Below are 16,714 nucleotides of genomic sequence, written 5' to 3' on the forward strand. Positions count from 1 at the left end.
TTTGAAAATGATGCATTTTCCTTTTGAAGATCATAAGGTGATAAAAAAGACTGGGATTGCTACATACAAGCAGACCTGTAGTGTAACTGGGATGAAAAATGATTCCACATACGTAGCTGTATAAAAATATGATTACAAACTTTCCGTATTCAAAAACTTTGAACTCAGCTACTCTTCAAAAATGAGTAACACTTAAAGGTATATTCTTGAAGATCAAAAAATGCTGCAAAATTGTTCTTTTTTTTTCATCATTCCTTTGCATATGTGCTCGATTTTCTTCTTTTTTTTTTTTTCCTGTTTCTTGGGTTTTTTTCTATGCACCAGCATTTATAAAGCATTGTAACCACTGCATCTAAGTTTATAATTTTACAGTAACATTTTGGAGGCAGACCTGAGCAAAAATTCTGCGATTTTTTTTTTCATTTCTCCATTTTCTTCTTTAATGGTCTTTTGAAAAATCCGGCCTGCAGAAAAGGAAAAAAAAAATTTCTAAATTTTCTAAAAGAAAAAAATGACTAAGAACTGCTCAAAGTATACAAACAATACTAGTTACATTCATAGTTCTTACTACTATTTTAATACTTGGATTGGTGTAAAAAGTTAATGAATATTTTATCATAACTGTTTTTCCTGGCATGGAAAAACTAAGTACAGTTAATATATAGTAGAGTGATTGCTGAATCATTGTTTTGCTCACATATTGTCAAGGGTTAAAGTGCTTAATAGTAATATTTGTTACTCAGTTGAATAAGTAATATTTTATTTTATAATGTCAACATTTTCAAGAGATTATGCATGTAGAAATTTATAAGCTGTAACCTTCTAATGTAATTATGAACAAAATATTTCACCTGGAGAAGAGTGCCCACTTGTGGCAAGACTTACATTACAGGGCCTAACATCTCTTGCACAACAGAGAAAACCTAGTACATAAAGGTTACAGCCAATGCTGACAGAAAAATTCCTTAGTAAATCTTTACTCATATATTTTCTTATTTTTCTTTCACTAACATAATGCCAATGCAGGTTTCAATCAGGTAGCACTGTTTGCTCCACATCAGAAAAATGCAGTATAATTAGTTATTTTGTAATTTCTTCAAGATTTCATATTGCTTATTAGATAAGATTATTGTCTGTGAGGTTCTAGTTATGAAAAAGAAATGACTGAGAATTTAAGCATATTCGTTTATGCTCCTGAAGACAAGGACACACAGCTTACCTTCCACAGAGCAAATATAAGCAGTGCAAGAATCAACAGTCCAGCGAAGATACTCAGGAGGATTACCCATAAGGGAACTGTACCTGGTGGGTGTTCTTTGGAAATCTTAATCATGGTCTGCAAAGAGTTCAGAACATAAGCAATAAATAATTTGTCCTTTTAAAATATCAAAACACAGCAGTAATTGATCAGTACGTGGTGATTTTCCAGGGTACCACCTCATTTTACCTACAGGAATTAGTAGGAAGGAATTAATCTCCATCATGAAAGGCTGTGTTTACACAATGCTTTTCCACTCCTACAAGTCACTAGTCATTGTTTTAAAGGACACAGAACCCAAAGCATCAGCAGTGGAGGAATAAGCTAAGGAGTTTCTGCAGTACATTCTTCCTCACTCAGTGCTGGCCTTCCTGAAAGATGGAGGTAAGCATAAGTGTAAAAGCCTGTGTAGATACTAATTTGGTTTTAAACATGGCATATCTGGTGTAAACTGAAGTAATATTAACTTTTGAATAGATGTGACCATTTAGGAGTTTGAATTAACTAAAGAATTTTTTAGAGACCAACTTTATAGTTAAATAGAGCACTGAAGAACAGAATAGTAAGCATAAAATTACACGCCTAAAAAGGGTTAATTTGAAATCCATGTCTCTCATTATCTGCATGACTCTCAGCCTTGTTTTCACTCCTGGACTGAATTTTAATCTATCACTTAAAAGAAATTTCTAGATACAAAACCAGCTAACAATGGACCTCTGATTTTGCATTTTCAAAAATATTTTGTACAAGATGTAGTTCACACTGAATATTGCTTTTCTAAATTTTGGAGTATTAACAGTTACAACTCATTATAAGACTTTTGCCTAAAGAAAAGGACATTGTAGTAAATAAGCTGCTCCATGTACAAGTTATCACAAAAGGCCAATGTTTAAACACTATAAATGCTTGGAAGTGAGAGTTTTAAAAGAATGAATAATACTGCTAACAAAATTTAAGACATTTCTCTTTCTATCTGACACCACTACTATGATGTTATTTATTTCCTTATCTAAGAAAATCATAGTGAACTTCTGCAAAATAAAAGATCCTGTTTCAAATATATACCTGGGTAACAAAGTGGAAATAAATAATAAGGAAATAGTAAAGAATATAAAGTACAATCAATTTTAATTGATGCAGGCAATTTTCAAACACTATTGATTCCTTAAAGAATTTTAATTATATTTTTAATTTACATAGCTGCAGGAAGTATTTATATTACAGCAAGCAGAAAAAATTCAGATAGTACTTATCCTTACCTAGGTACATTGGTGGGTACTGGGCTTTTGGTGTTATTTCCTGACTAATTCTGACATTTCTACTGTAATACGAAATCATTTCTGTTTAGAGTAGGATAATACATTACTAAAGGTAACAAACAATTCATTAGTAATGGATGAAAATGAATGATTCCACAGCACAACAAATTCTATGAAGAACAAATATATTGACTATCATGCTCTTACCTCCAGTTTTTGATGGTCATTTCTCAAAATCAGTGATGAGTTCTCACTCCTAAGCAATGCTTTCACAACAAGGGTTAAGCTGTGAATACTGGCCTGAAAGATGATAGTAGTTACTATGGTTCAGGTAGTTCTAGTAGAAAGCTTTGTAACGATGACAAGGGTGAAAGAAAATTTAATGCTTTGGGGGATGCTGAAAAGCATGCAAGTCAGTGAAACTGCTCATGTATGTCAACTTCAGCACACATATTACTGCTTGAAAGACAGCAATACTGCTTTGAAAGGGTAGATTATTGAGAATTCAAAGAAATATTAATTAATTCTGGAATACTGCTGTCTCTCCTGGCTTTTTTTTTAATAAAAAAATCCTTCCTAGAGTTGAGAAATCTTCATAAATTAAGACTTACTTAAAAAAAATATGTGTTCCTTCTTATATTTGCTGGGTTAGACTTTGTGGATGCATAAGTAGCCATTAAAAAAGGACCATCAATACAAAGTATGGGGTGTCTTCTTACCATGGTTTTAAACTACTGCTATATTATAAGTATTTACTTTAGGGTTAAGAAAGTGCATGTGACACAGTTTTTTGGAAATTTTAAAACAGCACAAAAAACTACTTCAAATACTAAAGGGGACACCTAAGAAAATGAAAGACACTATTTTAATAGACATTAGAAACATTGGCTTAAGTTTCTCAAATCTGAAAATATTCTGAATACAAATAGGATTTACTTACTTTTATGATGGTAGGTTTCCACACTCTCAATGAAACATTCACTTGATATATGTCAGATGGGACCAGGGCACAATTAATAGAGGCACAGCTGTATGTATCACAGTCCTGTTTAAAAGGGACAAGCATGAGGTAAATAGGAAGAGACTTTTCACATCATTAAACTACTATATATGTAGTTCACTATGTAAACTACTATGTATACAGATCACTTGCTATGACACCTACTAGTATTAATTGCCATAGCTTTTTATGTGAAAATGACGCTGCAGTATATACAACAGGTTGATATGTAAAAACTACACTGCAGTATATAAAAGAGGTTGAGATGTTAATGCTGTGGTAGAATAGACTCAGTTTTTGCAGGCTGGCAAGCCCTGAGGAATCTGTTGCTGCAGCTATGGAGCAAAAGTCATCACAGAACTCCTAAGGGAGGCACAGCTTGTAAAAGCATTTTTCTACCAACACAGTTATGGCTTCTCTGCAGTGTTTTTCAAATCTTGGGACATCTGAATCTCTCAAGCAGGGAAATATGTGTGGATGAAAATTCAAGTATCTTTACTTTGTAGTATCACTTTCTAGCTGTGAGTATCCCAGGATTATGTTGTAAAAAGTTAGAAACAGTCACTTAGGCTAAACCTTTGTCACCACTGTGAAAGATGATGATAAACATGGCAAAATACTCTTCCCATGACATCGTTTCATTTGCACCAGAAACTCCACTTGTACCTCTGTGCTGAGGACACCTTACCCCTGACTTGCTAACATAACTACAGCAGCAAAATCCCTTTGTAACTCTTTCATCTAAATGTGAACAGCTAGTCCTTTCCAAATGGGATCATCAATTACAGTTGCATGGAAAATCTGGCAGATCACATTTGAATGAATTTTCTACTGGATGTCTATAGAAGCTGAAAGGGAAATAAGAAGCATTGAAAATATTACTATTTATTAATTATAATGGAAACAAAGTAACAATTTATTCAGCTGTCAAATGTGCTATTGCTATTTGCATATTTTTAAACTAAACCCCAAACTATCTAAATTCAGTTCCACAGAGAGTTTTGCAGCCAAATAAAGACCAAACTCTAGTGGACAAAGAAAAATTTTCTAAGCTGTTAAAACAAAGTGACTTTCCAAATGATACAGTTTCAGAGCAGCTTTTATACATCTTTTTCAGAAGTACTCAGCTCCAAGATCTGGATTAATATCTGGGGTGAATATGTACTATGACTAGACTTACCATAATTGTATCCCTTGTAGGCTCTTTTATTTTTGACAACACAAATGGTTTCCCAGTACCAATCTTTAAGGGATCTACAGGGTAACTAGTATGGCAGATGGCATTCTGTAAGCAGAAATACAAATAATGTTCTTATTGTCTGGATATGTAATCTACTACAAAAAATTATCTGGAAACAGATCAACATTTGTAATATTAAATATAAAATTATATTAAATATTAAGTATTAAATGTTTAATAACAGTTATAATGTTTACTAACCACTAAAATAAAACAGTATATTGCAAAAGTGGAGAATAGGAAATTCAGACGTATATGTATTGAAGTATTATTATTCAAACAGCACATGAAATGTTCATGAGATTATTTAACCTACACTATGCTTAAACAACTGTGCAAGCAAACAAGACCTTTCTGCAAGATGACCATTATGTGAACCAGCAAGAGTTGACTATTAAATGAGATAAACAGCTTTTGCATGGGAAGCCACAGAGGTTCCGCCCTAGCAAGCAGACAAGCAGGTTAAGTGGAGGATCCAGAATCCTCACTTGCAATATCCAGGGAGGTGGAGCACATGCTGGGAGCACTGCTGGATCTCTGTGCCTGCTCCACAGGGAGCTAGGAAATCCTTTGGTGAGATTGCTAGCATGAAAAGGATTACAAATCCTCTGTAATGCACTTTGGCACACTGCTATCACTAGAGTGTAGCTAGCAGGTCATGAAATTTGTCTTAGAAAAAACAAGATTTACTGAGTTTATGTGCAAGCATCTCAAATGGGGTGACTGACTAGGAATGACAATAATGGGGAAAGGAAATCAAGAACAGACAAACCTTTGTTTATGTATTCTAAATATGGGGGTTTTTTTAGTTAATTTGATATTTGTTTTGTGTTAAAAATGAACCTTGAACATGCATTCATATATTCTGGTTTATTTTTCAGTTGGGCAACACCTCAAAATTAAGTGAAATTATAAGCAGGGTGGTGTACGTGTATATGTCTCTGAATGAAAGAAGAAAAAAGGTGGTTTAGGTCATCACTTAGTGATAGCTGGGTTTCTTTAGCCACATAGTTGTTGATATAGCTCTAGCTGTAAAATCTATAGATCTAGGATAATGGAATTTGTTGGAATTGTGATCTCTGTCAGTTGCACTGGAGGAGTGAAATGGAAAAAACTCAAATGAGGACTGCAGTGAAAAGCATTTGAAACACAAAACTACCATCCCCCTCAAGGTGTCTCAGTGCCCCAAAAAAGGAAGAAGCCAGAGGACTGCTAGTGCTGGAGAGCAGACATGCTCCAAAGGTAATTTCAGCACCCAGAAGAAGAGAAATGACAGGTTGGGCTCTAGATGTACACAGCAGGATTCGAACATTTGCAATAATCACAGCTGACAATGCAGAGAATATGAGGCTCATATCTGAGTCTGGATATCTCTACACTTACAATATAACAAACTAGCCTTGTCATAGTGCAGCTATTGTTCAACACCATTTTAAATCTGCTTGTTTCCTTTTATGAAAATTTGTTCTGTCTTCCTATGCACCTCTGCACGTACTCTTAAAACAATAGCATCTTGTTATTTAGACTAAAAGCAATGCATAATCCCGAATGTTTGCAATTTTCAGTTCCTTACAACAAAAATTTAGAATTAAAATTGATCATAAAAATAGAAATTCCTATCTTACCTGAGAATGTGACAATGCAGTAAGGTAGAGAAGAGTGTTTTTGGCAGCTGTTACATTGGGAAATAAGATCTGCAGTGTGAGGTTTGGCATTGGAAAGTGTTCACCTTTTTCAATCTATAAAAAAAGAAAAATATTTTGACTAGTACTTTCCTCATTTTGTTAGTATTTGATTGTGAGTTTTTTCCTTTCCTTTGTTTTTATTTTCTTTTGTTCGTATTTACATTTCCACAGTTAGTTATGCAAAAAGTGCTTTATATGGGAGAGAAGCCACTGTATCAGTGGTGGCTCCTGCTGGTTCCTCCTCATGTGTGCTGAGGTAATTGCTCTTGTGCTCATCTGTTCCTCTCTCCTGTTTTCTCTGAGAAGACAACTGGACATATCTGTAAGCAGCAGCTCTTTCTGGAAAGGTCTGCTGTAGTTGAGGATTGGGTAACTACCTAGGTGGAACTGCTGGCAGGGGAATTGGTGATATCATCTTTGAAGCGGACAACCTTAATAAATGTTCAATAATCCTTTAAACTTTTCCTCCTGGGTGAGTATTTGTGATTATCTGTTGGAAAAGAGGAGTTTCACTTTGTAAGATCGTAAATAGTATGCTCTGAAATCCAGCAGCTTTTTGACTTAGAAAACAATGATTGGCAAATTAGATTAATCATGCCTTAGACATTCACAGTAGACAAAAATAAAAGGTATCTGAGTAAAACACTGTAGTGGCCTAAAAGAATAGGAAAAACCCTTTTGTCATTGCTATTTAGTGAGAGCAAGAATTTTACCATATCCCATTTTTTACAGATGGAAGTTGATTTAGAGATGTTTATACTTTTACATAGGACCCTTGTTCAGTTTTGGATTTGACATTGGGAAGCAGGATGCTCTCAAGATAACTAAATTCAGTTTTGCTGCAACTTTAGGTTGGACTCTTAGTCACAGAATCATAGCATCATGGACTGATTTAGGCTGGAAAAGACCTTAAAGGTAATTTAAAGTTCTAAGCCCTTGCCATGGGTAGGGACACCTTCGTTCCACTAGAAGAGGTTGCTCAAACCTGGCCTTGATCAATTCCAGGGATAAGGCATCCTCAACTTCTCCACATAATATCCAATCTGAACCTACCCTTTCAGTCAAAAACCATTCCTCCTTGTCCTATAATTACACGTCCTTGTCAAAACTGTTTCTCCTGCTCTCTTGAATCCTCCCATTAGGTACTGGAAGGCCCCAACGAGGTCTCCACAGGGCCTTCTCTTCTACAGGCTGAATAGCCCTGACTGTTCCAGACTGTCCTCACAGGAGTGGTGCTCCAGCCCTGTGATCATCTTTAAGGCCCTCCTCTGGACCCACTTCAAAAGGTCCATGTCCTTATTTTGGGAGTTCTACAGCTTGATGTAGTGGTCCAGCAGGGAAATGACAGGAGCAGAGTCCATTAAATACCTTTCCCATGTGATTTTATTTTGCAGTATCCATTCAACTAGGAAGACCACATTCTTTGAGCATGGCATTTTGCCTATTATAAACCTGACTAGATTTTGGAAATGGCTGTTGTAACCTGCAACAGGGGTTCTCATTTACCAGGGCATACTCTCTTTCCCAGCTGAGGATAGAAGGTCAAAAACCCAGAACTACTCTGCAGGAGATGGACCATCTGAAACCTAACTCACTGTATTCCAAAGGAAGGAAGGGAAAAAAGGTTTTAAGCACAAAATATACATGTAGAGGGTTTAACATATTATATACCTGCTATTTCAGTAATTCAAACCAAATGGAAAAAAATAATAAACCAGTACATATGTCATACATTTTTAATTGCTTCTTACCCTATAATGTAGAGTAACTTCATCCCCGATCTGCTCTGTTGTGTTAATAGCAGTAGGGACAGTATCATTTGCTGCAATTATAACATGGTGCTCTTTGAAAACACTGTGGGTTAAAAAAACAGACAAAAAAGTAAGCACACAAACTTCATAAAAACTCCTAGGAGTTAATAATAGAGGTATTTTAATTATTTCATGGATTTCAGGATCAGTCTTGCAATTAAGAGTGCACTGCTGCATCCACTGAAGTTCAACTGCTCTATTCTCTGAACAGGCCCCATTTTTTCCCATGTACATTTAGAATTTTTTGTTTAAATATAACTACAAAAAAAAAAAAAGAAAATATTTTTCCCAAAATTTGGTCTGATTTTGCTGTCCATATTCTGATTGTGCAATCCCTTATCCTGGGCATTGACATGTGAAACAGGCAGGATCCTGTAAAAGACAGAGTCAAGCAAAAACGGAACACAGACAGCATGTTCTAAATTCAGCCTTATTCCCTATAGGACAAACAAGGGCTGGATGTGCACCATGAAATGCATCCAAAATAAATTTGGCTTAATTATTCACACCTGCACACCACAAAATATTGTTTACCATTAATAAACAGAATGCTTTTCAGGGATGGAATGTAACTGAATTCTGGCTGTTTCTGAAAATAAAATGTACTACAAGACCTGCATTAAAGTATAAGCCTGAACTTAAAAAACCAAAGATCCAAGAACCTAACTTTAGGGCTAATTTTTGAAGAAGGAAATCAAACACCACACAACATTATAGTGATACAGATCCATGGCCATCAGGAAGCTGGAAGTGCTTGCTTTCTTATGTACCCTGAAATGCCTTTAAATGAATATAGCGAAGCACAGGAGCCAAGAAAAAGCTGCTGTTGTACTTGCAAACTGCAGACCAAATTTAAAAAATAAAACGGAATTTCATCAAGTTAGGGGCAGTAACTGCTCCATTATTTCATGACTTATCTTTTCACTGAAACCTGTGCTCCCACTTTATGAGCCTGGAAGCTGTTGCCTGTAGATACTCTACACATTTCAAAAACAAAGCAATACTATATTCTTTGTACACCTGCAATTTACTGTGCTAGCAAGTAAAGTACAGAGAAGTGTCAATACCTTACGAATATTAATCCTACTTCATATTTTACTGGAATTGTAACATGTCCTCTGTTGTCACTCAGGGTCTCAGGTGGTTCTTCACTGTCACTGGAACAAAACAATGCATGTCACTCAAATCAGGCTGCTGCAGACACAACACAACTACTGAGTGGAACTTAGAAAATGAAATAACTGCAGCTCTGGGTGTGAAAGAATACTACTAATTTCCAGTTAAGTACTGTCTTCTAAAAATAAAATAAAAATATTATTTCCAATAACTAATGATTTGAATACTGCACCAGCCCCAGCTCAAGAACACATCTTTGTTAAAATTACAGATGACTGAGGTGACTGAGTGAAAACAGATCAATTAAAAGACACACCATCCCTGGATTATGCACAGACAGAAAACACTGAGGGCAAATTAATTCCTTTATCCTATCAGGGACAACTTCTGCAATACTCTTACTCTTTGAAGGCCAAGCTTTTTGTTAACTGTGATTCATGCTTAAGTATGCAGTAATTCTCCAGGAGAATAAACCTTTGCTGAAGGTAAAACAGCTGGAAATTATGACTCACTTGTAACTCTAAGGCTGTAGAGAGTATCAACTATTTAGTCCACTTAATCCACTGCTGGACTGAATACATCTGTAAGGGTGCCAGCTCTACAGAAAATTTAACTGTTTGTGAGTTCAGAAGTCACTTGTGTTTTACTATGAAACACAAAACCGTGAAGCTTTACTAAAAAAAATAAATCAGAAGACAAAGACTGCAACTAACCTTGTTGCATATACATGAATAGTAGCATTTTCCAGGAGATAGGATGCATTGAATTGGAATGATATTTTGAAGGAAATCTGTGTAGAGAAATAGATTACACATTTTGAAAGCAAAAAAATGCCCTCCCTAACAGGGATTGATATAAAACACAACAATACGTACAAACTTTTGCTTTTATCTAGGGTTAAAATTCATATTCATATTTTACCAGTTTTCTATGAATCTGAATGACTCCACTACTTGGAATTTGCCCCAACCAAGAAGGAAATACAATAGTTATCACTTATTAAACAGAAGCCTCAGTTTTTCACAAACCTCAAGAAAAAAAATGTAGTGTATTAGAAACACATGGCTAAATAGTTCTTAATTGAAGGCAATAGCTCTTAATTACAAGCAATTTATCAAAACCTCTTTTTTCCTTCTAATGAGGAGAGAAAAAAGCTTCCAAGCCTGGCTATTGCAGTGGAGATGAGTTGCCTGTAGAAGGCTGCTGGAATATCACTTAATATATAGTAGAAATCCTGGAATATCAAAAAGAAATGTCTACAATGTAAATAAAGGAGAGACTACTAGGTATGAAAAAAAACAATCTCACTGTTATTATAATCAGGGCAAATCTATCATAATTTGGAATTACACAAAATTTAAGAAAACTGTCCCAAATGCTCTTCCTCATATCCTAACACTTAAGGGTAATTTTATATGAAGCAAAAGTTTTCTTATTTGTTACTGTATGGAATTTTCAGCTCAAATTTTTATCTTTCCTGTCCTGTGTACAAATCTTCATTACAAAGTTGTCCACAGAAAGTTGTCCTAAATATTTATATTTAAAACAAAAAGCAGCTTTAGAAGGAATATATTAGGCATGCTTATAAGTGAATCAGATATTAATTGATTTCTGAATGCAAAGAAAAGTGTGAAATTTCTAAATTTAGGGCTTTATAGCTACAGACAAACTAACAAGCAAAGCATGAAAGGAAAATGTGAAAAATACAGTAACGTTGGGAATGGAACATTGTGGGCAGAGGCATTGGACAATACAATTATTTGGCTTCAAGAAGGTAACAGCTGATTTAATCCCTACAAGTCCAAGAGACAAACTGGAACGTTTGTGTGGGAAGCAGTGTAAGAAGAAATCTCTCGTGATCCTCCCAGTGCATGACAGAGGGACAAACAAGAAATTGCTAGGAAAGATTGTCTTATTTGCATGCAAATTGATATTTCCCAATTCAAAATCAAGATCTAAGTATGGCTTTTCAAAGCCTTAATTTAACTAAAGCTCCCTCTCCATTCCAACAAGAGATACAGACATCACTGGAACTGCTTAGGATGGAGTTTGATTTTAAGTGGACTACTTGCTGGAAAGGCCTCTTATTCCCCACTGAGCAGAGGTGAGGTCTTGATGCCTGACTTTGGCAGATCTGAATTAGCACCTCCACATAACACCTTATTCTATCTTCAACCAAGGGACTTTATATATAAAATAACTAAACTAGGCAAACTAAAATAGGCTTCAGGGTGTGGAAAGCCTTGAGACAGATACTTCTGGCCAGGTGAGCCACCTGTGTGTCCCTTGCCTTCTGACAATGTCAAGGATGGCAATATGCATCAATTACATCCTCATGTACCACATCTGACTGCCCAGGTACTGCATATCTGATGGTTTCCCATCTGGCCCTGTGCAGTTGATACCAAGGATAGCTTGGGAAACATGCATGGAGAGTTTTTAGGATCAACACAAGAGAAAAGAACTTCAGAGGTGATATGAACTGCCCTGCCTTTAGAAGATCATAGGCAAGATGAACTGGCATGCAGAGGGACCCGTTTACCTCTTCTGCAGGTTTTAGAAATGGATATCCCACTTTACAGGTGATGTTGTGATTAGATTCACAGCTATCTTTCTGTATATCCTGAAGGGAAAAAGGACAGTGAAAGCATGGCCTTGTGCAAATTCCTTTTAAATTCTGACTGAACAACACAGAACTGCTGAACACATGCACCACTGCCACTTTTCGCTGTCAATAAAATTGCAAGAGTCAAAGCTTTAGTTGAACTAGAACAAAAATATGAAGCCACAAATTCTGCAAGACAATTTCCATCTATGGACATTTATACAATTACTTGTCATTATGCCTTTCCAGTTACAGTGTTTGGAACATTCACAGCTATATGCCTACCTGATTTGGGTATCACACAAATTAGTCATGGGGTCTATCAAACCCTAATCAACACATCTGTAATTACACAGTTTTCAAATTTTGTAAATGTCTTCCTAATGTGGCAATAAAAGTCACAATCATACTCCATCAATTATTACAATAGGATCAGAGACAGTGCTATAGAACACTGACTCCTCCTAATGGGCAGCCTCAGGACTGCTGACAGAAAAGAAACAGCTCTAAATGTTTCCCTTCTGAATTGAGGTATATTCATATCATATCTGCTGAGGCAGGAAGGAAAATGGCCTCTTCTGGAAATGCTGTCTGAGGTAGTGTAGACACAAGCACTGATATATCCTGTCCTACCATGATCATGCTTTTTCTAGTCTTGTGCAAAAGGAAAATTCTATAGTCTAAGGAGTTCTACTGATAATGTACAAGGCTTTTCTGGCTCTACAGATGTACAGATGATTCATAATGCTGAAGTTTGTCTAAGAGGCAGGCACTTTTTCTGAGTGAAATTGTGAAATTTGCCACTGTGAAATTTGCATCTGTATTTTATGGACAGGGCTAGGCAAGAGTCCACTCCTGTCAAATTAAATACACTCCTTTAGAGGCATAAGCAAGAAGAGCAGCCCTGGGAAATCTCTTTCAAACAACTGAAATTATGCCTAAGCAGTCAAACTAAGGTTTAATAAAAAGGCTTCCTCATATGTCTCTAGCATTATATGTTATGATAACTGTGATAATATGAAAAAAAATCTTACCTCAATGCCAGCAAAAATAATATTTGGAGAATATTGAACCAAAACTCTGGTATTATAGGCACTGTCTTTTTTGTTCCTCACAGAGAGCTGGATGGTGAACTTATCATTGCGTGACTTTACAATGAATGGAGAAGAGCTGTAAAATAAAACAAGAATGTTGGACATCTTAACTATTGAATCTGTTTTTAACATTAAGAGAGAAACTTCTTTCAGCCTCCAGACTACCTTGTTTCTGAATTAGAAAGGAAGCCCTGGGAGAATTTATGATTTTGTAATTAGAAATATAATCTTAGATTATTATCTTATAATATAAACTTTTTACAGATACCAACCAATACATTAAAGCCAGTGTACTTACCTGTCTCCAGCTATGCTTGCTTTTACAATCAGAACAAGATCTGAAATGCACTTATTTTTGGCTCCACAATCTTTTGTAAAAGGAATCTGCAAAAATAATGTTTATTCCTAATTTTATTACATTATCAAATACTTGCATTTTAATTAATGCATTATTTAATTTTATGTAAGACCATCTGTTTAATAATAAAAGAAGTCTTCCCTAATATTAACCAGTTAAACATGCCAATATCTTGTAAAATGCACAGGTAAAACATAAGCTTTCTCATCACACCCTTCTAAATGATTCAGCTAGATTCTGAAAAGAGGCATTAATAGAAGTATGAATGATGGCAGCACCACCAAGGCAAATGGATAACACTCCTCTGCTCCATCTACCTAAAACCTGACAATAAAATTGTTGGTAACTCTCTTCTATCTTCAGACAGCTATGGACAGCACTGAAACCCCAGCATGGTTAACATACACACTGGATCAAGCTTTTCATTCCTGAATACTCATTTGGAGGAAACCATCACCTGGACAGGCTCAGTGACTCTCCATCTCTAGCCAGTCTGTGGCAATAGTTTCAGGTCTTGTGTGGGCCTTAAATACACTGGTTAGTGATACAGAATCTTTCTGACTTACATATTCTGCTATTGAATTTGGCAAGTTGCTATCAAGAACAGGTCCACTCTCTGGATCAGAAAAATTGAATTCCAGCAAAACCTTTATGGAATCCTGAAAATCAGGTTTATCCTAGAAAATAAGGAAAACAAAACTGCTGTTATTGAAATTCACTTTGGTATCTAAGGAGGTTAAAAAGACCCAAAAAGTGCTGAGGTAAAATATATTTCTGTCACACTGTTGCCATTCTTGCTAGAGAAGCAACTGAATGCTTGCAGTTGATGATGAAACATTCAATGTGCCAGGCATTCTTTATAAATTTTTACTAAGGTTTTGTGTATCTTTTCACAAAATTTCACATAGCCTGAGTGTGTCCCACAGAGTTCCATTAAAGAACATCTCAATTGTTGACTCAAAGACTTTTCTCTTCTAGTTGTGCTCAAAGGATCAGTAATCTTACTGCATCAGCAGTATCACCTTTTGTGAAGTCAAACTTAGGCCCGCTGTTTGGTGAGAAAATTCTGGGTATCATTTACCATTAGTTTTGCATTAAGATACAACTGTGAAGTCACTAAACATTTTAAATGTGGGCAGCTTATAGTACACAGCTCCATTCACTCCACACATTAGCTACAATCTGGGCAAATTAATACTCACAGTTGCTAATCGTGCTTCTGTTTTGCAGTGAATAAATACTCTCTATTCCAAACCTAAAAGTTTATTTACTGTATTTTATTAGGAGGAATTGCACCAATATGCAAACTGATACTCTCTCACATGCTCCTGCTGAGTTTTGAGTACACCTAACTGTTAACCATGAGAGCTGCTTGGTTCCACCAAGTGAGGAAGGCTCTTCCTTAAGACAGACACAGAGACGTAGCAAAAAAGACTGTACATTTAAGTAAATCATTAATACATGTATAAATAAATAAGTTTTAAACAAATTTTATGTAGACTTCTTAAGATTAATTATGAACACAGATTTTTTTGTTCAATTTGCAATTAATGGAATACATACTTGTGCTACTCTAGTGCCAACATGAGAAAAATACTTTAAATGATTTACTTGCCAACATGTAGAAGTTGTGTTTTGTACATTCTGACCCTCTGATAGTTATATTTTTTTGCATTTTCCTCTCATGGCTTTCTGTGAACAAGCTTCGAGATATCTGTCTTTGTGCATCAAGGGTAATCCAATACTGCAGACCTGCAAAGGAGGTTGAGATCAATATTATGAAGCATAGCACGAAGCACTTTGCCTCTACATGTTCCTTTTTCCCAAAATATTTTAGATGCACTTTGAATACTGAATTTAGAAAAGCTGTATTCCATTTTTAAACTAATAAATGCATGCAAGCATGAGTTTTATGGCTTAAAGCTTCCATAGCTTAGTGCTTATCTACTTACTGGATTCAAATATATCTTCTTTTGACTTTAGTCTGGTCTTAAAACAAATTGTGGCATCTATGCATATTGTTTTTCTTATATTTATCTGACAATTCTGTTGTTGAATATTGATGCTTTTAGGTACAAATTGCATGGAAACATTTACTTCAGCCACATCACGAGACCTTAAAAAAACACAAAGAAAGTGCTTGGAAATAAGAGCAGCAATTTTTTCAAACTTAAGAATGAACTTATAAAATACGCACAATTCAGCATTCAGATACAGACACAGAATCACAGAATCATGGAATTGTGTAGGTTGGGAAAGATTTTAAGATCATTTGAGTCCAACTGTCAGAAAGCTTACAGCTAAAAAGAATAATTTCCTTGATGTTCTTTGGAAAATAACAGAAACATAAAATCCACAATTGCAGTGAGATTCCTGTGGCATGTGTTGATGGCACCATACTGCAGTACAGTAGCAGACACAGTGTTGGCCATGCTGTGCCAATTAAGAGGACATGTATTTTTTAATGTTTTCTGTCTTGGCTGTGTGATGCTATTAAAACAACTGGCAGTTGCAATGCACTTCTCTAGCATATTTTCAGTCTGCATTTGCCTTTCTCCATTTAGGGAGATTACAGCATGCCTGTTGACTGCCATCACAGAGAGAACTCATCATACAGAAAACCAAAAAGTGAGCAACAAAAAGAGGAGGCAAAGAAATGTCCTCAGCAGCCAAAACCTATAAAGCACTAGATAATTTGTTAAAGCTCAACTACCACTCAGGAGGGAAAGCCTCTGAAGAACTGGGGACAAGAGCAACATAATGGTTTAGAAGAGTAATTAACTATATATCCTGTACCTAGTACCAGTAAAAGAGGAATTACTGAGGAAACAGTCACAGATTTCTCCACAGTGCTGCACTAGTTCAGAAAAGATACTAGTTGAAATATTTTCAAAACCATTTAAGCAACTCTTCAGAGTCAGAACCATTTTAAAAGAGACGGAAGGCCCAGATCTCTAACTGAAAGTATCACAGATAAACATAATATTACACATAAGGTGGAGAATAGCAAGCCATCTCTTAGGTTGTGAGAATACAAACAGGCCAAATATTTGACAATATTAGACAAATATTTGCCCCTAGTTTGTTTCACTTTAAATGTCCTTTGCCCCTGCAATGCATCCCTGTCTCATCCCTTGGTCTGATTCAGTTCCCTTCTGGCCATGACATGCAGCATGTCAGTGTACTAAACCAGTGAAAAATTTAGCCGGCAAAGTAACTTTCTTCAAAAGTTACTTTTGTTGTGGTCTCAACAATGCAGAGAAGGATATCACACTATGTTTACACATG

The 16,714-nt window shown here is 35.7% G+C and overlaps 1 protein-coding gene across 1 annotated transcript in view; it reads right to left on the minus strand.

The window, feature by feature from the left end:
• Positions 1–419: 419 nt before the first annotated feature.
• ITGA1 (integrin subunit alpha 1) overlaps positions 420–16,714 on the minus strand; it is a 46,732-nt gene continuing 30,437 nt past the window's right edge. The window contains exons 16-30 of the mRNA XM_062513965.1: positions 15,379–15,542; positions 15,042–15,178; positions 13,993–14,103; positions 13,367–13,452; positions 13,009–13,144; positions 11,912–11,992; positions 10,083–10,159; positions 9,321–9,410; positions 8,194–8,296; positions 6,383–6,496; positions 4,698–4,802; positions 3,458–3,562; positions 2,725–2,817; positions 1,220–1,336; positions 420–464 (exon numbers count right to left, since the gene is read on the minus strand). Of these exons, the coding sequence (XP_062369949.1) occupies positions 420–464; positions 1,220–1,336; positions 2,725–2,817; positions 3,458–3,562; positions 4,698–4,802; positions 6,383–6,496; positions 8,194–8,296; positions 9,321–9,410; positions 10,083–10,159; positions 11,912–11,992; positions 13,009–13,144; positions 13,367–13,452; positions 13,993–14,103; positions 15,042–15,178; positions 15,379–15,542 (1,564 nt within the window). The remainder of the gene's footprint in view (positions 465–1,219; positions 1,337–2,724; positions 2,818–3,457; positions 3,563–4,697; positions 4,803–6,382; positions 6,497–8,193; positions 8,297–9,320; positions 9,411–10,082; positions 10,160–11,911; positions 11,993–13,008; positions 13,145–13,366; positions 13,453–13,992; positions 14,104–15,041; positions 15,179–15,378; positions 15,543–16,714) is intronic.

The sequence above is a fragment of the Cinclus cinclus genome, chromosome Z (genome assembly GCF_963662255.1).
Source record: "Cinclus cinclus chromosome Z, bCinCin1.1, whole genome shotgun sequence".
In the NCBI taxonomy this organism is placed as follows: domain Eukaryota; kingdom Metazoa; phylum Chordata; class Aves; order Passeriformes; family Cinclidae; genus Cinclus; species Cinclus cinclus.